At 45.4% G+C, this 25,227-nt stretch overlaps 2 protein-coding genes across 4 annotated transcripts in view; both read right to left on the reverse strand.

The window, feature by feature from the left end:
• Positions 1 to 977: 977 nt before the first annotated feature.
• Positions 978 to 18,324, reverse strand: katna1 (katanin p60 (ATPase containing) subunit A 1). Of its 3 annotated transcripts, none has more exons than XM_054734079.2 (11): positions 18,306 to 18,324; positions 10,426 to 10,588; positions 10,217 to 10,356; positions 9,560 to 9,743; positions 9,378 to 9,475; positions 7,587 to 7,692; positions 7,360 to 7,518; positions 3,337 to 3,463; positions 3,103 to 3,237; positions 2,575 to 2,701; positions 978 to 1,460 (listed from the first exon to the last, which is right to left on the reverse strand). In XM_054734079.2, the coding sequence occupies exons 2-11, from the start codon at positions 10,585 to 10,587 to the stop codon at positions 1,262 to 1,264; spliced, it is 1,437 nt and encodes a 478-aa protein (XP_054590054.1). In that variant the 5' UTR covers position 10,588; positions 18,306 to 18,324; the 3' UTR covers positions 978 to 1,261. The 3 variants fall into 3 exon arrangements, with proteins under 3 accessions (XP_054590054.1, XP_054590052.1, XP_054590053.1); XM_054734077.2 differs by lacking the exon at positions 18,306 to 18,324 and adding an exon at positions 17,700 to 18,193; XM_054734078.2 differs by lacking the exon at positions 18,306 to 18,324 and adding an exon at positions 17,842 to 18,192.
• Positions 18,325 to 22,169: 3,845 nt separating this feature from the next.
• The window catches only part of lbr (lamin B receptor), a 23,084-nt gene continuing 20,026 nt past the window's right edge, over positions 22,170 to 25,227 (reverse strand). Inside the window, exons 10-14 of the mRNA XM_015975509.3 lie at positions 25,026 to 25,151; positions 24,767 to 24,935; positions 24,593 to 24,673; positions 24,375 to 24,497; positions 22,170 to 24,157 (exon numbers count right to left, since the gene is read on the reverse strand). Of these exons, the coding sequence (XP_015830995.3) occupies positions 23,997 to 24,157; positions 24,375 to 24,497; positions 24,593 to 24,673; positions 24,767 to 24,935; positions 25,026 to 25,151 (660 nt within the window). The 3' untranslated portion in view covers positions 22,170 to 23,996. The remainder of the gene's footprint in view (positions 24,158 to 24,374; positions 24,498 to 24,592; positions 24,674 to 24,766; positions 24,936 to 25,025; positions 25,152 to 25,227) is intronic.

Below are 25,227 nucleotides of genomic sequence, written 5' to 3' on the forward strand. Positions count from 1 at the left end.
GGAGAGTTGGCAGGCCAGTTGAGCCCAGTAATACCATGGTCAGTAAACCATTTAGCAGTGGTGTGGGCACTGTGAGCAGGTGCCAGGTCGTGCTGAAAAATGAAATCTTCATCTCCATAAAGCTTTTCAGCAGATGGAAGCATGAAGTGCTCCAACATCTCCTGATAGCTAGCTGCAGTGACCCTGCCCTTGATAAAACACAGTGGACCAACACCAGCAGCTGACATGGCGCCCCAGACCATCACTGACTGTGGGTACGTGACACAAGTTATATTTATCTTGTTTAATTGGAGCATAGAACATAGCATTAACGACTAAACTAGTAACAGCCGTAACTCATGTGGGTCAGGTTAGTTTGCGATAAAGTTGAAAAACAAAAACGGAAGTCAGTGGGCTAGGCTGAGTTTGCGTGAATGGGCGAGGCTGACTCTGGTGCAGCTCCGCCTTTGTGGTTCTGCAGCGAGCACCACACGGACGGTCGGACGCGGAAAAACATGGCGGACTGGCAAGAACTAGTATGGCAGAGGCTCGTAAATACAGACATTTGTATGATTCAGCTCTCAGAGATCACCGTGATCAACATGTTGTTAATAATTCTCGGAGAGAAATAGCTCGCACTGTCGGAAAAGACGAGCACGCTGTTAAAAAGATGCATGCCGTAGAGCTCCATGCTGCCCCCTACAGTTTGGGAGAATATTGACTCACCGCAGAGACGAGCCGCATGAACCATAAACGCTGCGAGTTGTGAAGCGCGTTCCATCCGCGAGCCGCATCACCAAGCGGAAAGTAAATGCGTCAAGCATAAACCAAGCGGCGTTGCGTGTCTCTGCGCCGACGCAGACAGACTCATCAGGCTTTACTGTGCCGAATCGGCCAAAAACCTTCCCAGTACTGGCACACATAGTACACATAGCACATAGTACACATAATCAGCTTTACTCATAAAGCTAGGGAGGAACGCAGAAATCAACACAAGAGCCTGTAGAAAACCAGTTTATAAGAACTTACATGGAGACAACTGTGGTTCTAAATAAAACCAATAAAAACTGAATGACGTCAGCATCTCACTCCTTCAGATCAGTTATTAATCATGTTTGAGATGTTTCATATTGGTTAATGGTTAGGTCATTCCACCCATTTACACTGCAAAAGCATCAGAAACCGTCTTCTCTAGAACAGGTACCGTCCAGAGCTACCGTCCAGATGGATTAGGAGGGGTCTGACACACACTAGCTTTATGCTTATGGGAAACCTCGAGCATTCAGCAGGATCCAAACTCTTCAATCCACTTCTCATACTTCTCCAGGTCAGCTGCAGAGACGGACTTGGACACCTTCTTCAGGGCAGACTCAAAGTCTTCCATGGTGGTCGGCATGTGCATCTCATCCCGGGAGATGTTTCGGATCTCCTCTGGACTCAGACCCTCGATCCGTCGTCTCATTGCCATCAGAGAGGCATCCCTGAAACGTCCCAGAGCAAATCAGAAACTTCTCAAATCCTCCTGAGGATCACCACAGAGATAGTTTCAGGTTCGATCATCAAGCTGATTAATCTGGGTGCTTCTGACTGACCCAGGATCTGTTGGGTCAAATTTATTCTTCCAGGATTGGGGATACACACTCACACTAACACACCTCATCAGTTTCCTCAGAGCACCATCATACACTGGTGATCTTCTCAGTCCCTACACAGGGTTTCTGCAGGTTTAAGGGAGCCAAATTTAAGACTTTTTAAGACCTTTTTTAAGGCCACTTTGACCAAATTTAAGCTATTTTTTAAAATTAAATTTAAGCTATAATTTCCAGCTATTGCCTGGAACCGGTGCTAACCACGTCGTGAACGTGGGATTAGCCATCCAGTTACCATTAAACTTTCACTTCCACATGGCGCAAGCTCCCACTAGCTTAACCAGCTAACGTGCTCATCTAAAAAAAGCCCCCTTTCACAACCAGCTGAATGTGTACGGCTCCGCTTACGCCAACATCGTACACAAAAAATGCTGAACACTAACTAGAAATTCATGAAAATTGAAATAAAATAATCTTGTTTGTTGGGTCTTTGGAAATTTAGGACATATGGAAACTGTATTTAAGGATTATTTGTAATTTTTATGGATTTTTAAGGCCTTAAATTTGGAAAAGCAAATTTAAGACTTTTTATGGACCCGCGGATACCCTGCTACACCCCCAGCAGGTCCCTGAGGTCCAGTGACCAAAGCCTACTGGTTGTGCAGCACCAGGCTAAAGGTCAAAGGTGACAGATCATCTGCTGCTGTGGCCCCCAGACTCTGGAACTCTCTCCCCCTGAGCCTGAGATCAGTGGACTCAGTGGTCTCCTTTAAAAAGCAGCTGAAGACTCACATGGAATCCTGTGAAAACCTTTTTCTTTTTCACTTTTACTCTCAATTTTTCATTTTTTCCCCAATTCCTAAAACAAAATGATTTTATTGTTTTACTTGTGCGGTTCTGTGAAGTGCCTTGTGAGCTTTACCTTGAGACACAATATAAAATATAATTTATTCTTCTTCAGAAAGTCGGACTGGTTTCCCAGAAAGCGTTTACAACCTCAGCTTACCTGCACACATTGGTGATGTCGGCTCCAGAATAACCCTCCAGCTGCTCTGCGATCTTGTCCAAGTCCACGTCACTGGCCAGCTCCAGCTCTTTCAGGTTGATCCGGAGCAGCTCCACCCGCCCCTTAACTACAAACAGGAAACTGGAAGTGAAGCAGACAGAAAACCACTCTGCAGCAGGTAGTAGCTACAGGAAAATCCAAGGCTACGCTGCAGTCAGACAACCAACACCAAAGGTCAGGTGATACCTGAACCACAAGGTATTAGGGTCCAGAGGTGGGGTGGGCGTCATTCAGACATGTAGGACTCGATCTGACTCACTTCTCCCACATCTGACTGAGTGTGTCCAAAAGTGTGTATGCATGTACGAAAGTGTCTTTTTTTGAGTGTGTGCATTGTTCCAACAGCCCTCACCGGGTCTGATGACCACATCCACGCCTACGGCTTCAGGTGTGTTCTGACTCCACCCCTCCACCCTGCCCGTTTCTGTTCTACACACTTAAGGTAGCTCCTACTGAGCAGACTTTTACTTGAGGGCAGAGGGATGTAGATCCTCTTCTCCAGCCGTCTCCTCAGAGCCTCATCGATGTCCCAGGGGAAGTTGGTGGCAGCCAACACCATCACCATCTTGGATGGGTCGTCGTTCTCTGAAGCTCCATCAACACCTGCATCAAAGCCACAGCGAGCATTTAAACATTACTGTTGATTTCAAACACTGGTCGTTTCAGCTACCAGCAACAAGTGGAACAATAAAAGCCAGATACCATCCATCTGCACCAGAAGCTCAGCTTTCACCCTCCTGCTGGCCTCGTGTTCCTCTGACGTTCCTCTGCGACTGCACATGGAGTCAATCTCATCTATAAAGATCGTGGTGGGGGCATAAAACCTGGCCTGTTAAAAACACACGATAGGAAAACCCATGAAAACTGAAGGAGGAAATGCTTTCTATTTCTGATTGGTTAGGACACGGAGGAACAGCTCACTAATCCTGTCACACAGTTCCCATCCAGACCATAACCCGTCGTATTTGGTTCTGGTCTACAAATTTAGACCAACCGTAGCAGTAGATTTAGCCCGGCAGGTCGGTCCACCGTTCAGCAGACCAGTTTTGTGTCAAGCTGCAACGCTTTGGAAGTGATTATTAATAAATTGTCAATAAAATGTAATATTTCATAAATATATGGATTATCAATATCATTGAATGATGATGAAACTAGGTACATTGGTTAATCAGGGAAACACCTTATAATAATTTAACACAGAGACAAAAATATAGTTTATAAAAATCAGTTTATTACTATATTTCTACTACTGATGATTTATTAAACATTATGATTTAAAGTAACCTCAATGGGGACAATGAATAAACTGATGAAATATGATCGTAGATGTTATTAAGATCCTAATTAAGTGACTCAGAAAAGAAGTGATATTTATAAAATAATCTGGTTGAGTTTTATTTAGATTTAATTAGTTATCAAATTAATCTTAACCCATCCGACGCCAGTGCAGAGGGTAAGGTAGTCTAACCGTTTGTTATACGAGAAGGACTAGCTTAACAGCTACATTTCTACATTAAGCTGAACTGTGAAATTAGCAGCACATGCTGAATTCAGGAACGGATAACATAAAGTGTCCAAGTAGGTGAATGTAGTTTAAAAACTGGACTGCTGAAATGTTTAAACAGCTGGTTTTTGAGTTAGAAAAGTTTAATGCTTAAATTTTCACACTGAAGTGTGAATTTAGAAACATGCTGAATTCTGAAGCGGACAGCTTAACGTGCGTTCAGACTGGATGGATGAATGGTTGTGTTGTGATTATTAGTCAACGAATAATTTGTAAGCTTTACATACTTTTTTGGATTCATCAATAAATTCGTAAATATGGAAATATTTACCGATTGATTACGTAATTAGGATATCCAGATATCCTCGGGGCACCACCCATTTTTACAGGGGAAAATGAATCCACAACCTCTAATCAATCAATCTAAAGTCCGTAAAATCCTTAACGAGCTGCAGTTGTATTTATATCAACACAAACAAATTCACTTGACAAATGCTTAATTGGCAATAACATTTATTAACTAATATACCCACTTCAGCTCCTCCCAAAGCGTTTAGCCAATCAACATCAACCAACTTATTTTATCAAACCAATAACAAGTGATTAAACAATGAGATTATAATGTGAAATAATCTGAGGTGGTGTATCAAAATGGAGGTAGTTGAAAACCCAAAATGACTGTTCCCTTTGTTTGAGGGAGCAAGGACCCAAAATGTATGTGGGACGCGTGTGTCCTCCCAAACACTGAAAACCAGAATGTGTGTGTGTGTGTGTGTGTGTGTACGTGAGCAACTTTCACTTTAACTTCCAAAGCACGTTCAATCACAGTAAAACTTAACCAAAACACTTCAAAACCTTAAACCCGCTTCACAAAGCTCAAGGAAAAACCAAAGATCAATCACAAATGAAACATCTAATAGTTTGTCAGCCTGGCCACAGCATATAACTTAAGATATTAAACAATGACAAAAACAAAACGGCTTACTCTTAAGATGATCCGATGGCATGTTTTGGTACGGAGGAGAGAAAGAGCCGTCTGTTAATTTGAAGCAATCGCGCAGTTTGATCGCTTGTTCGGACTATTAAGAGTAACGGGAGAAAAAGGAGATAGAGGAGAAAAAGGGAAAAAAAACTCTTCTCTGAGCAAACCAAGGCGTCCCTCGTCGTTCGCGCTGAGCAGATTTGATGGTTTTCCGCTGCTTTTCAGCAGCTCGGCCTCTTGACGTGCGTCCGGAGCCGTAGCAGAAGTCTCTTCACATCGGCTGAGACTGGGACAAAAGAGGGTTAAGTTTCGTTCTATGCTGGGCTTTAGATTCTCCAACCAGCGGGCGGGACGTGTGGAGGTTCCGGGGTTCGGCGTCGCTTTGGTGACGTCATCAAGTTGCTTCCGGCTCAGGGAATCATGGGAAATGAAGTTGTTGCTGGCACTGATTTTAATATGCCTTTTTATGTACGCTTCAGGGCGGTTTTGGCACAGACTTTTGGAGAAATTACTGCATAGTAATTTTCTCATGAAGGCAGACCCTCAACAGTTGTGTAACGTTGTGAGTCCTGTAGACCCTGTGACTGTGGGTCAGTGTGCCGACTCGGCCATCCAAGCCTCATTTGATCCGAGCTCTTATTCCTGCTTCACCAAGGGGATGACGCAGTCCACAACTCCTGAACAAGAGGAGACGCTGCGATACTTGGTTGAAAAAGTCCATCCATCCATTTTCATCTGCTTATCCGGAGTCGGGTCGCGGGGGCAGCAGCCTAAGACGAGAGGCCCAGACTTCCCTCTCCCCAGCCTTAGGATTCCCCCGGAAGAGCTGGTCCAAATGGCTGGGGAGAGGGAAGTCTGGGCCTCCCTGCTTAGGCTGCTGCCCCCGCGACCCGACCCAAAGGTGGGTCTTCAGCCTGTTCCAGAGACGAGGGCCATAAAACTCAAAAGACGCCTCGTTGTGGGTATGTGTCCTAACCTTTGGGTTAACAAGGAGGCGACTGCCAGAGGAGCAAAGAGGCCGAGAGGATTCATACAGTAAAAGCAGTTCTGCAAGATAAGAAGGTCCAAGCCCATTAAGACACTTAAAAACCAGGGCCCTCATTTATCAAGCTTGCTTACGCACAAAACGCACAAAAAGTTTTCCACGCAAACTTTGGGATTCATGAAAGAAAACTTAGCGGAAAAATGTGCGCAACTTTAAGTTGACTAAGGACCTGGCTTACGCACATGTTGGACATGGAGAGCACCTGCAGCGCTGCTGCTGAGGAGGATACCATTATGAATTCCAGCAGCATTATCACTTGTACCGCTTCGTGTTCACACAGAACAAGACCCCCCCTACTCCACGCACGCTTGCCGGTCTGAGTACTGCTGAGATCCTAACGGCGAGCGGTGGGAGATCAGAGGTGCCACACGGTCTGGCGGTGCCTAAACATCTTTTTTTTTGCCTCCACCTTCAGATAGGATCATTTTTTATATCCACCACAGATCTCTCTAAGTGATGGATGGTAAGGCCCTGGTCCGATAGGTGAGTTAGTGTTAAAATCCGTGCTGAGTTTGTAGGAGTTTATAGTTCAACTGCATCATCCACAATGCTTCCACCATCGTCACTCACCAAATGCCTTGCAGACATTAGGACCTGGCTTTCTTCCAACTTCCTGAAGCTGAACTCTGACAAAACTGAAGCGGGGAGGCCACATAGCTCTCAGTGGCAACAGAAACACTACTGTCACATCTAGATCAGGGTAAGAGCCTTTGTATTATTCCAGACAGCACCCTGACCTACCTTTCCCATATCAGTTCTGTCACTCCATCAGCTTACTACCACTTGCGAAATATTAACCGTCTACGTCCATCTCTGTCTAATAACTCAATTCAATTCAAAGATACTTTATTAATCCCAGAGGGAAATTAGAGTTTCAGTACACACAATTCAGAGATCAGACATACATGGGCAAGACGTGGGTGGGTGGGTCGGTCGCCCTCTCCCTCCCTCACACACACACACACACACACACACACACAAACACACACACAAACACACACACACACACACACACACACACACACAAACACACACACACACACACACACACACACACACACACACACACACACACACACACACACACACACACACACACACACACACACACACACACACACACACACACACACAAACACACACACAAACACACACACACACACACACACACACACACAAAGTAGTCCAGCTCACCATCTCAAACAGGAGACGTACAAGTTTTTCCGATTCTCCTCGGTACTTGGAGGTAAGAGTGGAGGACGAGACATTGAAAAACGTGGTTCTGCATTCAGTAGCAACTGCTTTTGCCAAAAGGGTTTTTCCGGTCCCTGGAGGTCCCACCATCAGCACCCCCTGAGGAAGAGAAGAACACCCATGTAAACTCAGATCTGATAAAACACTTCTGCAGCGAAAGGCAGCACCTTCCAAGGTCTCCGGATGCCTTTGAAGAAAGCTGGCATCCACATGGGCAGCACGACAGCTTCCTTCAGGAGCTTTTTAGCATCTTCCAAGTCTGCAATGTCATCCCTAAAAAGAGTGGAAATCACTTAGATCTGACAGCTATGACACGAGGAGTAACCATAGTCAACGTGAACCAGCAGCTGGCGCCTCCTACGACAGCAGTTGCCCTCTAGAGCAGCTGGTGCCGCCTATGACAGCAGTTGCCCTCTAGAGTAGCAGGCGCCCTCTACGACAGCAGTTGCCCTCTAGAGCAGCTGGAGCCCTCTACGACAGCAGATGCCCTCTAGAGCAGCTGGCACCCCCTATGACCGCAGATACCCTCTAGAGCAGCTGGCGCCCTCTATGACAGCAGATGCCAGATGCCCTCTAGAGCAGCTGGCACCCCCTATGACCGCAGATACCCTCTAGAGCAGCTGGCGCCCTCTACAACAGCAGATGCCCTCTAGAGCAGCTGGCGCCCTCTACGACAGCAGATGCCCTCTAGAGCAGCTGGCGCCCCCTACGACCGCAGATGCTCTCTAGAGCAGCTGGCGCCCCCTATGACCGCAGATACCCTCTAGAGCAGCTGGAGCCCTCTACGACAGCAGATGCCCTCTAGAGCAGCTGGCGCCCCCTACGACAGCAGATGCCCTCTAGAGCAGCTGGCGCCCCCTACGACCGCAGATGCCCTCTAGAGCAGCTGGCGCCCCCTACGACCGCAGATGCCCTCTAGAGCAGCTGGCGCCCCCTACGACCGCAGATGCCCTCTAGAGCAGCTGGCGCCCTCTACGACAGCAGATGCCCTCTAGAGCAGCTGGTGCACTCTTCGACCACAGATGCCCTCTAGAGCAGCTGGCGCCCCCCTACGACAGCAGATGTCCTCTAGAGCAGCAGGCGCCCCCTACGACAGCAGATGCCAGATGCCCTCTAGAGCAGCTAGCGCCCCCTACGACAGCAGATGCCGTCTAGAGCAGCTGGCGCCCCTTTGGACAGCAGATGCCCTCTAGAGCAGCTAGCGCCCCCTACGACGGCAGATGCCCTCTAGAGCAGCTGGCGCTCCCTACGACGGCAGATGCCCTCTAGAGCAGCTAGCGCCCCCTACAACGGAAGATGCCCTCTAGAGCAGCTGGCGCTCCCTACGACAGCAGATGCCCTCTAGAGCAGCTGGCGCCCCCTACGACAGCAGATGCCCTCTAGAGCAGCTAGCGCCCCCTACGACAGCAGATGCCCTCTAGAGCAGCTAGCGCCCCCTACGACAGCAGATGCCGTCTAGAGCAGCTAGCGCCCCCTACGACGGCAGATGCCCTCTAGAGCAGCTGGCGCCCCCTACGACGGCAGATGCCCTCTAGAGCAGCTGGCGCCCCCTACGACAGCAGATGCCCTCTAGAGCAGCTGGCGCCCCCTACGACAGCAGATGCCCTCTAGAGCAGCTGGCGCCCCCTACGACGGCAGATGCCCTCTAGAGCAGCTGGCGCCCCCTACGACGGCAGATGCCCTCTAGAGCAGCTGGCGCCCCCTACGACAGCAGATGCCCTCTAGAGCAGCTGGCGCCCCCTACGACAGCAGATGCCCTCTAGAGCAGCTGGCGCCCCCTACGACAGCAGATGCCAGATGCCCTCTAGGACAGAATACAACATTTACGACAGCCGAAGCTCTAGTCCTCACCTGCAGAGCTTTCAGAAAATGACACCAACCCTGAACTCAGATCGAACTCGAACAGTGGACTTCTTTAGCATGCTCAGAGAAGTAGCCACTGCCCGAACGTAACTTACCATTTGATGCTCAGATTCTGAGAAATAATATCTCTCTCCAGAGCTTCCACAAGGTCTTTGTCATATCCCGTCCCATCAAACCTTCTGACTTCCTTTTCCTGGAGAAAACAAAAACATTCTTCACTTGCCTGCAGTTCGTAGAGGAAAACAAAAAAAGAGGCTAAGCAGCAAAGCCTTCTGACCTTCTCATCCTTTGCTTTGGCAGAAGCCTCCTTAAACTCCTTCGGTTCCTTCTTGTCTTTGCTCTTAGAGACTTTGTTTCTATCGTCATTTGTTCCTCGAGGTGAGGGTTTCTGCTGGGCCTTAACCGCTGCACTCAAGCGATTGCTGGGAGGCTTGAGGTCCTTATAAGGGTTAGCAGAACGCCTGAGGAGATGAAGAGAAGTCAGACAAGGCAGCTGAGCTTCTGGCCCTCACACCTGCAGACACACCTGACAGCAAGGGCAATTTTCCCAAATTTCTTATAGGGGTTCAGATTCTGGATCTGCTCATTTTAAAAAGGATGAGTTTTCATCAGTTGACCATCAACAGAAAGCTGGAAAATCAAGTCTGGACCAAGAGAACAGAACAAATCCAACTATAAGAAGAAAAAAATCTATTCTGACCCAGAAATACTTAGACGTCATAACTGATCTTAGAGCAGGAAACTGACCAGGTTTGGTGTCCAGAATGCATTATGGTAACAAAGCCGGGTCAGAGCAGAAGTGAACGAGCTTTGTGGTGTTGAACCTTCAGACCTGGACCTGGAGGGTCCATCAGTCCTGCCAGTCTGACCCTGATCTTTCTAGTCCAGGACTGGTTTTAAATCACATAACTGAATGATGAACCAAATGTGGTACCTGGGTTCCACCTGTGCTGGTCTAATCTCAAAGTCCACATGGTTGCTGGGTTTAACAGGAGTCACAACTTGCTGAAACTTCTCCAGAGTCGACATTATATCCTGAACTTGTCGAGTCTCTTCATTGATTTCTTGCCATAACTGAAAACAAACAGAAAAAAATCAGGAAAAAGCACGACTCTGTAAAAATATCTGAGGTTTGCTGGTTACCTGCTGCCACCGCTGCTGGACGGCGCCATCGCGCACCGAATACATATGCCTCCTGATCTGTTCCAGCAGACCATGGTACAGAACACTGGCTGAGCTGTAGTTTCCCAGTAAAGCATATTCACGGGCCAGCTTCATGTTCTCTGTGATTTCTCGTAAACTCATGCTGCAACAGAAACAGGTCGCTGATTATTTTAAAACGTAATATTTTACCTCATCTAAGGCTGGGCAATCATTCCATAATGATATATATCGATGTGGTACTCCTTTGTTTTTCATTACAGCCTATTGGGTAGCTTACTACCAGACTCTCAACCAATCAACAACATATCTCAAAACAATAATTTGGTTTTTAAACATCCTTTGCTAAATTTGTAACGGGAGCTGAGGCCAGGGGTGTTTCTTAATGTCAAGGAACCTCGCCTTGATGTCTTGGCTCAGGGGGAGAGAGGTCCAGAGTCTGGGGGCCACAGCAGCAGATGATCTGTCACCTTTGACCTTTAGCCTGGTGCTGCACAACCAGTAGGCTTTGATCACTGGACCTCAGGGACCTGCTGGGGGTGTAGGGACTAAGAAGATCACCAATGTAAGATGGTGCTTGTCCATGTAAGGCCCTGTAGACCAGAACCAGGATCTTGAAATGAACCCTGAAGTTGACTGGCAGCCAGTGAAGCTGGAGGAGAAGCGGGGTGATGTGGGTGTGTTTGGAGGACTTGGTCAGAAGCCGAGCACAGGCGTTCTGAACCACCTGTAGACGGTTCAGGGAGGTTCTGCTCAGACACGTGAAAAGAGAGTTACAGTAGTCTAAGCGTGAGGAGATGAAGGTGTGGAGAACTGTCTCAAGTTCAGAGCGGGACAGAATGGGACTCAGCTTAGCAACGTTCCTGAGATGGAAGAAGGAAGAGCGAACAAGAGAACTGACATGAGAATCCAGGGTGAGAGCTGGGTCAAAGGTCACACCAAGATTCCTGACAGAAGGTTTGGTGTGGGAAGCAAGCTGACCAAGAGAGTCTCTGACTTTGGGAACCAGCTTGTCTGGAGCACAGATGAGGATCTCAGTCTTGTCTTCATTCAGCTGAAGAAAGCTCCCACCATCCAGGTTTTGATAGAGTCTAAGCAGGTGTGTAACAGCTGCAGCTTATGGGCCATTCCCATCTGTACCTGGTCGGCCCGGCCCGGATAGCATAGCTTGCTTACATATTTTGGTGGCCTGCCTTTTTTCAGGGTGCAACGACTGTTTTTCAGCCCTCTTTCTGAGGGGGTCTGCTTCCGGCCGACCAGGGCCAACACCAGTGTTGCCAGATGTACGATAATTATCGTACATCTGGCAACACTGGCCAACACGCCCACTGCTCACTGATAAGCCGGCTTACCAGTGAGCAAATTCACACCTTCCATTAGAGCAAGCCTCTGATTGGTGGGTAGAATCAGCCCACATGGGCTTAAGGCATGCTCAATTCATTATCATGCGGATTACCTACAAGCTGAAAATGTCTCTGACTGCATTCCTTGCATACCTAAGCAAGGATGTGTGGAATCAACCGGGCCAGGCTGATTATCTGCAACAGAGTGGATGGAGGCTGTAGGAGAGGCAGGAGAGACGATGCTGCTGATGGTGTTAAACAGCACCTTGGGGTTCCCTTTGCTCTGGGACACCAGGTTGGAGAAATAGGAAACCCTAGCGTCTCTGACTGCAGAGTTAAAGGATGTCAGAAGATCCTTTAGGTGCAGCAGATGGACGTGGAGATGGGTTTTCTTCCACAAACGCTCAACTTTTCTGCATTGGTGCTTCAGGCTGTCATTAAACCAGGGAGTAGGGTTCAGTGAGCCAGGATCCTCTGGAGGTTTCTTCCTGTTAAAAGGGAGTTTTCCTCTCCACTGTCGCTGCATGCTTGCTTAGTATGAAGATTGCTGTAAAGACACTGACACTAGTCAGTGACTCGATGCAACCTGTTTGGTTCCTTATATTGGAAACTTTTTACTGATTGGCTTAATGAACTGACCTGAACTGGAATGTTTACTATGTGAAAGTCCTTGACACGACTCTTGTCGTGATTTGGCGCTTTAGAAATAAACTGAATTGAATTGGGACACCATGGGTAAGGGAGGTGGTGGAGGACCTAAACTTGGAGACGGCCACAGAAAAGGAGCGCTCAGAGAGATAAGAGGAGAACCACTCCAGAGCAGATCCTGGTAGGCCTACCCAGTCTCTCAGCCTCTCCAGTAGCAGGTGATGGTCAACAGTGTCAAAGGCTGCAGTCAGGTCCAGCAGGACCAGAACAGAACAGTCCCCTGCATCACTGTGGGTCAGAAGGTCATTAGAGACCCTAAGAAGAGCTGTTTCAGTAGAATGAGCTCTACGAAAACCTGACTGGAAGCTATCATAGATGTTATGTTCATCAAGAGCAGCTGTGAGTTGTTTAGCCACAACCTTTTCCAAGATCTTGGAGATGAACGGAAGTTTAGAGATGGGTCTGAAGCTGCTATGGAGAGAGGGGTCGAGACTCGGTTTTTTTGTAATGAGCGTGCGTTTGTACAGTTTGGGCGGTGCGGAGCGGTGGGGAAACGCGTTTCATCAGTGGAACCGACCAGAATACTGATGTAACACCAGAGCACATAGGTGTGGGTTTCTATTAGCAACAGAGAGGGATGGGGGGAGGGCAAGCAGCAGTAGCTCAACAGGTTGAGCGGGTTGTCCAGTAACCGGAGGGGTTGCAGGTTCGATCCCGGCTCCGGACAGAGAATTCTGCTGCTGTGTCCTTGGGCAAGACACTTAACCCACGTTGCCTGCTGGTGGTGGTCAGAGGGACCGGTGGTGCCTGTGCTCGGCAGCCTCGCCTCTGTCAGTGCGCCCCAGGGCAGCTGTGGCTACATCGTAGCTCATCCCCACCCGTGTATGAATGTGTGTGTGAATGGATGAATGATACACTGCAGCGTAAAGCGCCTTGGAGTCCTGACTCTGAAAGGTGCTATACAGGTGCGAGTCATTTATCATTTAACACAGCCAGACAAACACAGAGAGACCGGACTGATAGTAACATTTTTGAGCTAAACTGTGGGAAACGTGTGGCTGCTTAACCTCCTCATTAGAAAAAAGTGTGTGTGTTAAAACACGGTGTGGGGGTGTTTGATTTCAGCTAGAATTTCAGTCGAGGCGCCGCGCCTGAGCCTGTGTAGGGGAGACCCTGGGGTGAAGATGGTCGAAGTTTGCGAGAAGTTTGGGATGAGCCACTCCACACAGCCTTAGTTCTTTAGGAAAGTGGTCAAACAGGATCTCTCTCAGGCTGCAGGCCGCGGTGTCTTCCCAGCAAGAGTTGAGGTTGAGAAATAATCCAGGAAGTCAAATTCCGTTAGTCAAAAACGTCCCAAAAATAATGACAGTATTACTTTGATCATCTGCTTCAAAGTTTTCACAAAATGTAACGGAAACATTAACTATAAGATCAGACAAATACAAAAACGTAAAACAGTCAGGGACTGACAAACGAACAAAAGACTAGTAGGGCTGCCATCTTGGATTTTATGTAATCCTGACTAGAGAATGCATGAGATGAGGATGCATCATGAATTTAGCTAAATATGATAGAGATGTTTTCTTTGGACAAGAAATAATTACCGTTAGTATTGTGGATGATGGAAAATGAGCCGCCTCTAGAAATAATTATATGATGACATGAAAGTGTCTGTGGGACATTTGAGACACGCATCTGTAGCTCTCACCTGTAGGTAGAGAGATAAAGACGCTCTGGTTTGCTATGCTTGTAAATAGGGATGCACCGATGGATCGGCATTTGATCCCAATCGGCCGATAGCGCCCCTATCGGTTTTGATCGGAGTTTTCAAAATAGATCAAAGCAGACCGATCAGGTAGGGTTGTCACGGTAACCGGTGTAGCGGTAAACCCCGGTAAAAAAAAAGTTGAAAATAATAATAACCGTCTTGTTTTTTTAAAAACTATATCATCTCGGTGGATTACCGTGGCTGCGGTGTAGGCGCGGTGACCCTTACCAGCCACCGTATCATCTGCTGAAGTTGCCGGCGGCACATGCGCACTTTGTTGTTTACAACCAAAACTTTCTTGAAGCTAAAGCTGAAATAATGGCAGGAGGAGGAGACGGCAGCGCTCAGGACATTTATCATCCCTCAAAGAAGACAAAGTGGGAAGTACGGACATCTTTTGGATATCTGAAGAATGCCGAGGGACAGCTGATAGAAGACGGCTATCCTGTTTGCAGCACGTGCAGAAAAAGTGTCTGTGAAAGGCAGCAACGCTTCAAATCTCATGACACATCTGCGTGACCATCACCCACAACTCTACAGTCAACGCAAGGCAAGCTAACGTTAGCGTTTTAGCTAAAATGCGTGATCCGAGGATTTGGGTTGAGGGAGAATGCAACGAGTCGCTATATAAAGCAGCCGCAGCGCCGCTACCTGCATATAAACCGTGTCGCGGACACCGCCATGTTGAAATGACGCTATGCATTACGGGGCTCCCAGGGGCAGATAAGAGTTGGTCTCTCTCCGAGAATAATTATGAATTTAACAATGATTACTGCCTGATGACATTTTCCCACATCTGCAAAGCTCACTGGAAGGACACAAACCGAGGACAATATTTTCCTGATATAGGGTTTATTACTCAAGTAAGGGTAAAAAAGTATCTGATTAGAAGGCTACTTGAGTACTGAGTATCATCTGATCTAATACTTTTAAAATGAGGACATCAAACAGACAAAAAATAAGAAGTTATGGGCAAATATTGGTATTTTAAAGACTGAAGGGGAAAACTGTAAACAAATAAACATAATTACTAAATAACACATTTTAGGCTAAATTTAGACACAAACTGAGGACAATATTTTCCTGACATACAGGGTTTATTTAATTGTGTGAAAATGTAACACGTTTAAAAAAATACCGTGATAATACCGAAAACCGTGGTAATTTTGGTCACAATAACCGGGAGGTTAAATTTTCGCACCGTGACAACCCTAATACAGACCATTTTAGATTAGGTTGCATTTCCTTTATTCCCAGATTATGTAGTTTGTAGCACTTGTAGCATTATAATGTTGTAGAAAATTTCTGGCCAATCCATGTGATCGGTATCGGTGATCAGCATTCTTTGATATCGGTGATCGGCAGCAAAAAACCTGATCGGTGCATCCCTACTTGTAAATACTCCGTTACGAGCGATTCTGTTGAAAAAGTTAAGAGTTTGTAAGGCGTGGGTTACAGCGCCAGTAGCACGAAAATAATACTGATAAAAGAGCAACCAGAGACTCAGTCATTGCAGTATAATCGCTGATATGAGCCAATACTGTTAGACTCCAGCCATGTTTGCCCTGATAACTAATAACTCCACGGTGCATGACCCATGTGACCTGCAGTAGATGCAATGACATCATCATACATTTAGTTTAACATGATAGATTTATTTTCTCTGGGCAAGAAATATACGATATCGGCCACCTCTAGATGAAATTTAAATATTTTTACATTAATTATAAATATATAATTAAAAAGACATTGGGGACATTTGATACACTCTAGCTCTCATCTGTGTGTGTGTGTGTGTGTGTGTGTGTGTGTGTGTGTGTGTGTGTTAGCAGACAGCTGTACCAGCGTTTCTAAAGCTCAGACTGGTAGAGAATAGGCACTAAGGTTAAAGTTTGACAAGAATCAAAACATTTTTATGCATTTAATCTACTGATATATGTTTATAATTTCTCAAGACAGCTTGAAGTGAGTTAACTTGTAAATATTTTACAGGAGGACAATATCAAGATATATATCGTATATCGGAATTCAGCAAAAAGATATCAAAATGTAAGTTTTGGTCCATATCACCCAGCCCTACTCACTGGTGTCAAGCCAGCCTCCAGTTGGAGACTTGAAGTCGAGCCAGCCTCCAGTTTATTGTCGCTTCCCCGTCTATTCAAAGTATTACGGGAATGGATGTGGAAACCGGATTTCAAAATAAAATTCAACTTCGAGTGAATTATCAGATATTTTAAGAACATAATAACAAATAATTTAGGCGTGTTCACTATTAGCGCCCTGTCAATATCAAGGCCATCTTATTTTAAATTTCAAAGTAAAAGCCCTTTGAATTTTCATTTTTTAACTACTCTTTCAATGACTTCAGAATGCTCGTAAAAGCAAAAGTCATATTTCCATAGAGTAGTTGCATTTTGTATCAACACTATCCAACCACAGCTATTTGAAATTTCCCATATTTGACCGACTCTTTTAACGATTTCAAAAAGCTCTAAAATGGAAAATTGCTGTTTCCACAGGGTAATTCCACTTTAGAACAACAGTATACAACCCCACAGTGATACTGTATCAATATCAAGTCATTCTGATGTTGCGTTTCAAAATAAAGGCCTTTTAAAATTGTCCATAATTGATCTACCTTTAACGATTTCAAAAAGCTCTAAAATGGATTGTTGCTGTTTCCACAGGGTAATTCCACTTTAGATCAACAGTATACAACCCCACAGTGACACCATATCAATATCAAGTCAGTCTGATTTAATTTATTTATTTAAAAAAAAAAAAGAAATCCTTAAAGGTAGGTCAATTATGGACAATTTGAAAGGCCTTTATTTTGGAAGGCAACATCAGAATGACTTGATATTCATATGGTATCACTGTGGGGTTGTATACTGTTGATCTAAAGTGGAAATAGCCTGTGGAAACAGCAATTTTCCATTTTAGAGCTTTTTGAAATCGTTAAAAGAGTCGGTCAAATATGGGCAATTTCAAATTGCTGTGGTTGGATAGTGTTGATACAAAATGCAACTGCTCTTGGAAATATGACTTTTGCTTTTAAGAGCATTCTGAAGTCATTGAAAGAGTAGTTCAAAAATGAAAATTCACAGGGCTTTTACTTTGAAATCCAAAATAAGATGGCCTTGATATTGACAGGGCGCTAATAGTGAACAAGCCTAAATTATTTGTTATTATGTTCTTAAAATATCTGATAATTCACTCGAAGTTGAATTTTATTTTGAAATCCGGTTTCCCCCCCCCCCACATCCATTCCCGTAATAACTTGAATAGACGGGGAACAGAAAACTAACTGGAGGCTGGCTTGACACCAGTCCCAACTCTGTATTATTAACATTTCATTGTGTTTATTTCCTAATTCATGTTTAGCGCATCATTTGTTCATCTTGCACCAAGTCAGTTTCCTAATGCTGTGATTCTCGCACATGTGATAATAAAACCTTCTGGTTCTGAAAGGTTCCTCCTGACTACAGGGTTCTCACCGCAGCTGCTAGTCGAGTGACTGTCCCACTCAGCGGTCTGGAAACCGGAAGAAGACACGAGGACCAGCGACACGAGTCCTCATGTCATATCCAAGCACTGAAACAAAGGTTAAACTCAGCGAGTCAAACTGTAAACACCGACCTGACTGAAGGAACTTCACACTCAACTTTCGCGCAGTGCGCAGCTCTGTGCGGTGGTCCTGGTAAACACTCTTAGGACACGGAAGTTAGTCCACTTTCAAATTTGTAAAATTCAACTTCCGCTCAGCAACCTTCAAAATAAAACCGGAAATGCATTGGTTGATGAGTCTAGTCAGGAGACTCACGGGTGTGTCCGAATCCTGTTCGGTCAGGTTGCAATCATGTTCGCTCTACGGTCTTCAGCAAAGTGCACTTGGAGAAAGTGCGCATTTGCCTAATTGAGACAGGGAGCATTGCGTCATCGATCACAACCATCGACATATAAATATCACAACGCATGTCGGGATGCTGGTCGCCGGAGAGGGATTCCCGCCACAGATTACCAGCCACAGTTCTAAAGAGAACAACGTACGTGAAGGTTTGAAGACGGCAGCATAGATATCTGATATTAACTAGATCCCTCACCCGCGCTGTTTCCTGACGTCCGTACGCGGCGGCCATCTTACTTCGGACAGCTGCCCCCCTCTAACGCTGGTGTTTAGTGGTGCATGCACTATTTAAACAACTCGCAACTTTCTCAATTTTCAACCGATTTTCATACGGTTTGATTTTTTAGAAACAATAGAAACATGGCTATGAAATAAATCTTTTTGGCAGGAAACTCCCCTTATTTCACCCCACTTTCCAGCCGTATTTCCCATACTTACTACTTACAACCTAAACCTCCACAATATTCTTGAATCACATGCACCAATAAAAACAAGGTCAGTTACATTCTCCAGGTCAGCCCCATGGTATACAATAGAACTACGCAAAATGAAAACAAATGGCCATGCCCTGGAGCGTCTGTTTACCTCCAAGGAGTTGCTTGTTCATAAACTGGCCTACCGGGACCATCAAAGAACATACTCTAGAGCCCTCACTGCTGCCAGATCAAAATATTTTTCACAGAAATTCGTAAACAGTGCTGGAAATTCAAAGCAGCTATTCTACACCATAAATTCACTGCTAAACCCTCCTACAAATCCACATACTGACACTAGCATAGATAAATGCAATAGGTTCATGGACTTTTTTACCAACAAGGTGGCATCAATCCGATCCTCCATCAGTCGTACAGTTCGGCATCCGTTTGACACCACCTTTCCACATACAATAAATACCTTTTCTGATTTCTCAGCAGCCACTCAGACAGAAGTGGAGCAAACAATAAAAAGCTTGAATACCTCAACCTGCCCCCTTGACCCTCTCCCGACACAACTTTTAAAATCAAATATTACAGTCGTCAGTCCATTCATCACTACAATTATAAACCAGTCATTACACTCAGGTCAGGTTCCCTCAGCCCTCAAAACTGCAATAATTCGTCCCCGTCTGAAAAAGCCCTCTCTAAACGCTGCTATCTTGACCAATTACAGACCCATTTCTAACATACCGTTCTTAGCTAAAATACTGGAAAAAACTGTAGCACACCAACTCCACAATCATCTCATTACTCATAATCTGTATGAAAAATTCCAGTCCGGTTTCCGTTCAGCCCACAGCACAGAAACTGCCCTGGTCCGTGTTATGAATGATTTACTTCTAACTGCGGATCAGGGCTCACCATCTCTTCTCCTCCTACTGGATCTGTCAGCGGCGTTTGACACTGTGGAACATACCATCTTACTAAATCGACTCCAGACTGTGGTTGGCCTTTCGGAAACCACACTACATTGGTTCCAGGAGTACCTTACGGGCAGAACGGAATTTGTAGCTTTAGGACAAAGTCAGTCATCCCCCCACACTGTAAATTGTGGAGTACCACAGGGGTCGGTTCTTGGGCCAACCCTTTTCTCCATCTACATGCTTCCACTTGGACAAATTTTCCATAAATACAAAATATCGTTTCACTGTTATGCAGACGACACTCAGTTATACATGAAAATGGACTCCACTACACCTAAAACTCTTCCATCTGTACTTCAGGTCTGCCTGGAGGAGATGAGGGCATGGATGGCCGCAAATTTTCTTCAACTAAACAGTAATAAAACTGAAGCTATCATTATCGGCACTCCACATCAAACACAGTCTCTCTCCCTTAGCAGTATTTCCATTTTCGGTCATGACATTCCCCTTTCCTCTACTGTAACAAATCTTGGTATCAGACTAGATTCAAATCTTACATTTGACACCCACATCCGTCACCTCTGCAAGGTCTCTTTTCTCCACCTCAAAAACATTGCTAAACTCCGTCCCTCTCTTTCCCTGCCAGATGCAGAGAAGTTGGTCCATGCATTTATCTCCTCCAGGTTGGACTATTGCAATGCCCTCCTCATTGGGGCCCCCGGCAAGAGCATACAAAAACTCCAGCACATCCAGAACTCAGCTGCCCGGGTCCTGATGAGGAGGCGCAAATACGAACATATCACTCCAGTTCTGAGATCACTTCATTGGCTGCCCATCCAATATCGAGTTCAGTACAAAATTGGCCTTCTTACTCACCAGTGCATCCATGGGACTGCTCCTGCCTATCTGAGTGAACTTCTCATCCCACACACTGCCACAAGAACCCTCCGCTCTACCACCTCTTCACACCGCCTGCACCAACCACTGACTAAACTCTCCACTATGGGAGACAGGTCATTCAAGGCAGTGGCCCCTCAATTTTGGAATTCTCTCCCAGAATTTCTAAGGGCCACACAATCTGTGGAGCTTTTCAAAAAAGGCCTCAAGACCTTTTTGTTTAAACAGGCTTTCTAGTGCACAATGACTTATTGAGTGTTTTACTTTATTTTGTTGTTTTTACTTATTGTTTGTATCCACTGTAATGACATTTTAGATGGGTTTTATCTATTTCTGGGGACTGTTTTTATTTTCCATGCTTGATAGTATCCTGAAATTTTAACTGTTTTTAACTAGCTGTGTACCTTATACCTGTCCCCTATACTCTGTAGCACTTTGAGATTACTTCTGTAATGTAAAGTGCATTGTAAATAAAATGTATTATTATTATTATTACTAATGTCAACAAGATCTGCTTCTGATGAACTAGCTGTAGTTTGTAAACTGATGTCAACGCATAAGTATAAGTTTTAAGATACCTCATAACTTACCATATCAACTTATGCATTAAAACTCAAATACTTGATTTAATTTACAGAAACAGTAAAACTAAAACAATAACTAAATACACAGAAGCAGCAAACAAAATTTAAAGTTACAACACCCAGTCCAAAACACAAACAACTCTAGAACCTCAATGACTGAGAAAACATTTTAAAAAAAGACAAATGAAGATATACAGAATATATTTTATTTACTTTGACTTTAATATTTGGAAGTAATATGAACCTAATTGCTTTGGCAAGTTATTATAATTTATATTTATTTACACTTTCAGCCTGCAACCCATTTAAAATGAAAGTTTGAGAAGAGAAAACTGGGATAATTGAGCTAAAGGGCTAAATAAACACTTCAAAAATGAAAGAGTAAATGAATGACAGACCGACAGTCATGAAAATCTTGTCTCCGGGAGGTGCTGAGAACGAAGAGAAAGCTCAGGGGTGAGAGAACTTTCTCAGTAGCAGCCCCAAGGTTGTGGAACGCACTCCCAATCCAGATTAGGATGGTTTCCTCACCGTCAGGTTTTAAATCACTTGTAAAGACTCATCTGTTGTCAGTTATGTCAGCATTATAGGAAACTTCTGTTCATTTGGCTTTTTAAGCACTTTGATGGTGTTGTGAAGTGCTTTATAAATAAAGTTGACTTGACTTTTAGTGGTTCGTTAGCTCGCTCCGAACCTGGTTAAAGTCCTGCCTCGTATGACAGCAACAGGCAGCTTTGTCAACAGTTTATGCAGGACTGCCAATAATGCAGGACATAGGTCTCAATTCATTATGTGTGAAAAGTGATGAACATGTGGGGCTGTCCTGCATAAAGCGTCTGGTCACCCGACATGACACTGAAGAGTGCAACCGTTACCCGTGTCCTTTCTTTGCCCGATCCACCGACTCAGATCACCAAAACTTGTGAATCGTTGACATTATTTAAGTCTGCTCTATCTATCAGCCTACTTTAGACGTTTTAACTGCAATAGCAGGGCTGCCAGCTCTCACGCACTGAGCGTGACACATGCATTTGACCCTCTTCACACCTTCAATATTAACCCCTCCCCCCGTGTTTAAGGCAGCCCTGCATTAGACCTCTACAGCGATCCACAAGACCCAGGCAATGGCGGTCGGGACCACAAAAATGTGACTAAATGTAAAAGCGGCGATCCCTGCACAACCAGTGGGAAACACGCTGTGTCAAAATGAACTTTGGTCTAATTTAATACATACTAGGAATCAAAAGCTCTTAAGTGTTTTATTGAAAAGTTACAAGATCACAGCAGTATTTACACAGCATTGACACCAAGCTACCTAGTCTAGTTTATCTCTGCTGAGCGAGAACTGTACACGCATCCAAAAACCTTCACAAATTAGAAATGGAAACAGATCTGCATAATGTCACAGTATCAACTTCGCTATTCCATCTCATCATCATCATCATCATCAGTGGCCTTGTGGGACGCCTCCACATCACCTGAACCAGAGCCTCACAATACTGAAGTGGTGCTACATGCTCTACAGCAGGGCTACTCAAGTCCGGTATCCAGCACGTTTTAGTGGTTTCTCTGCTCCGACACACTAGATTCAATGGTTCAGCCACAGAAGGACCTTGAGAAGGGAACATGATGTTGAAGTCTCGACAATCTGAGTGTAAACACGCAGTGTCGAATCTTTTCCTGCAACTTGGAAGATTAACAGACGCACAGAGGCAGATTCACGTCTGCAGCCGACCGGTGACGCGTAGGTCAGTCTGTAGACGAAAAATGACAAATTCTGGACATTTCACCTGTTCAGCAGCTCATCAGGCTCCGCAGAAGCCTGTTAATCACCTGCTGATTGAAATCAGGTGTGTTGGAGCAGGTTAAAACTAAAACATGGATACTGGCTCTCCCGGCCTGGAATTGAATATTCCCGCTCCACTAAACTCTGTGGGTTCCCATTAGAAGTGAGAACAGGTTAAAAGGGTGGGGGTTCCACCGCCTGGTCAGACATGCAGAAATAAAACACTGATCAAATCCTCGTTTTACACTCCGGAATCAGACATAAACAGGGTATCTGCAGGTTTAAGGGAGCCACATTTAACACTTTAAGACCTTTTTAAGGCCACTTTGACCAAATTTAAGCTATTCTCTTAAATTAAATTTAACCTATAATTTCCAGCTATTGCCTGGAACCGGTGCTAACCACGTCGCGAACGTGGGATTAGCCATCCAGTTACCATTCAACTTGCCCTTCCCCATGGCGCAAGCTCCCACTAGCTTAACCAGCTAATGTGCTCATCTAAAAAAGCCCCCTCTAACAACCAACTGCATGTGTACGGTTCCACTTACGGCAACATCGTACACAAAAAAATGCTGAACACTAACTAAAAATTCATGAAAATTGGGTCTTTGGTAATTTAAGACCTTTGGAAACTGTATTTAAGGATTATTTGTAATTTTTAAGGATTTTTAAGGCCTTAAATTTGGAAAAGCTAATTTAAGACTTTTTAAGGACCTGCGGATACCCTGATAAAAAAGAGATAAACATTCCAAGTTAGATCCTGAGAAGTGACTGCACACACACACACACACACACACACACACACACACACACACACACACACACACACACACACACACACACACACACACACACACACACACACACACACAAGTCAGAGCAGGAAGCAGAACCAACTCATTAAAGCCGAGCTCAAACTGCAGCCGCATGAAAACAAACCAACAGCAAAGGTAAAAGTTCTGCGTGTCGTTTTCGTATAAAAACCAAAGTGTATTTACAGAAATATACAGTACACCCTAGAGTCGATCCTAAAAGAGCTTTTCCTTCATCTTTGTAAACTTTGTTTTGTCTTTAAAAATCATTTCTACCTAAATCCAGAACGTTTTTTTTCTAAATTTGTCCAAAATAGACTGAACTTTTCCTCATTTATCCTAAAACACTTCTTTAGTCCAGATTCAAGACTTTTAGAAACTATTTATGTAAGAAGCTGAATTGAGTCCACCACGATCAGCTCAGGCGGTCGGAACGCTGGGATGAACAGGCTGCAGGGCAGCGGGATCCTCAGTAGACACGAGGAATGATCCGGTAGCGTACAGTCCGGCAGTATTCGTCCCACGCCGAGCCGTACTTCCTCCTGCAGTCACTCATGTCCCGAGAGTCACGGTGCACCAGCAGGATGATGAAGTAGATCATGTAGTACCACGGCAGGAGGTGTCTGAAGCCTGGGGGTGGCAGAGAGGTCAGAACAGAACGTGCATGCAGGTCTAGTCTGAGTAGAGCAACAACTAGAGAGGAGCCCCCCAGGACCAGAGATCCCTGAACTGAGGAGCGCGCACACACACACACACACACACACACACTTTACAATGGACTCAGTTGTTCCTCTACGTTCACACAACATGGCGCTCCAGCCCCTGACCTCTGACCCTGTGAACTTACCACATGGAAGGGACCAGGCCAGGGCCATGAGGAGATCTCCCAGGTAGTTGGGGTGGCGGACCACCCCCCACCAGCCGGAGACCAGCAGACTCTTGCCTGTAGCTGTAGGGATGGTTTTCATGTCTGCAGATGAAAAAAAGAAATGCTCTCACGGTTCCTGAAGACGTTCTCCTCCCAGAAGCACAAGCAGACCGCCGTGGGGCTTCAGAGGTACTTACGGGAAAACCTGGGGTCCGACGGGTTTCTTCTGAAAGCATTCTTCTCAGAGTTTGACTTCCGGAAAATGTAGAATCCAACGACTGGAACACAGAGGACCGGGGCAAGAAACCATCAGAGCTTTGTGGATCATCCAGATCTGAGCAGCTGTGTGCCGAAGTCCAGACTGTACTCACGTTTCAGAACAACGATGGCGAAAAGGACAGGGAGACTCAGGGGGTTGGGGTGGTCTACCAGGTAGTACGCTTGCAGCGTGTAGGTGAAGGGAACCCACACTAGGTCACCAAAGGCTAGCATGAAGCCAAAACCATCATGCATTAGGTCCATGGTTGTCAGGATGGCCTCCTGAGAGAGAGACACACACAGTGGAGAAGAGCAGATCAAACGGGCCGACTCCACTGAGGAGGCGGAGGCTTGTTCTGATGATGGGGGTACCTCGTTCCAGAGGCCGTCTATCACGTAAAGCAGCTGGAAGACATTCACGAGGATCATGGAGGACGATGGAGTCTCCAGGCCTTGATGTTTCATCTCAGCTAGTGCCATGGCGAAGTTGATCAAACACTGAAACAAGGAGCAAAAGGATGGTTGAAGCAGCCTCTGGAATCTTCTTTTCCCAGAGAAGAAAGCCATGAACGTT

This window comes from Nothobranchius furzeri, chromosome 2 (assembly GCF_043380555.1).
Source record: "Nothobranchius furzeri strain GRZ-AD chromosome 2, NfurGRZ-RIMD1, whole genome shotgun sequence".
Taxonomy (NCBI): Eukaryota; Metazoa; Chordata; class Actinopteri; order Cyprinodontiformes; family Nothobranchiidae; genus Nothobranchius; species Nothobranchius furzeri.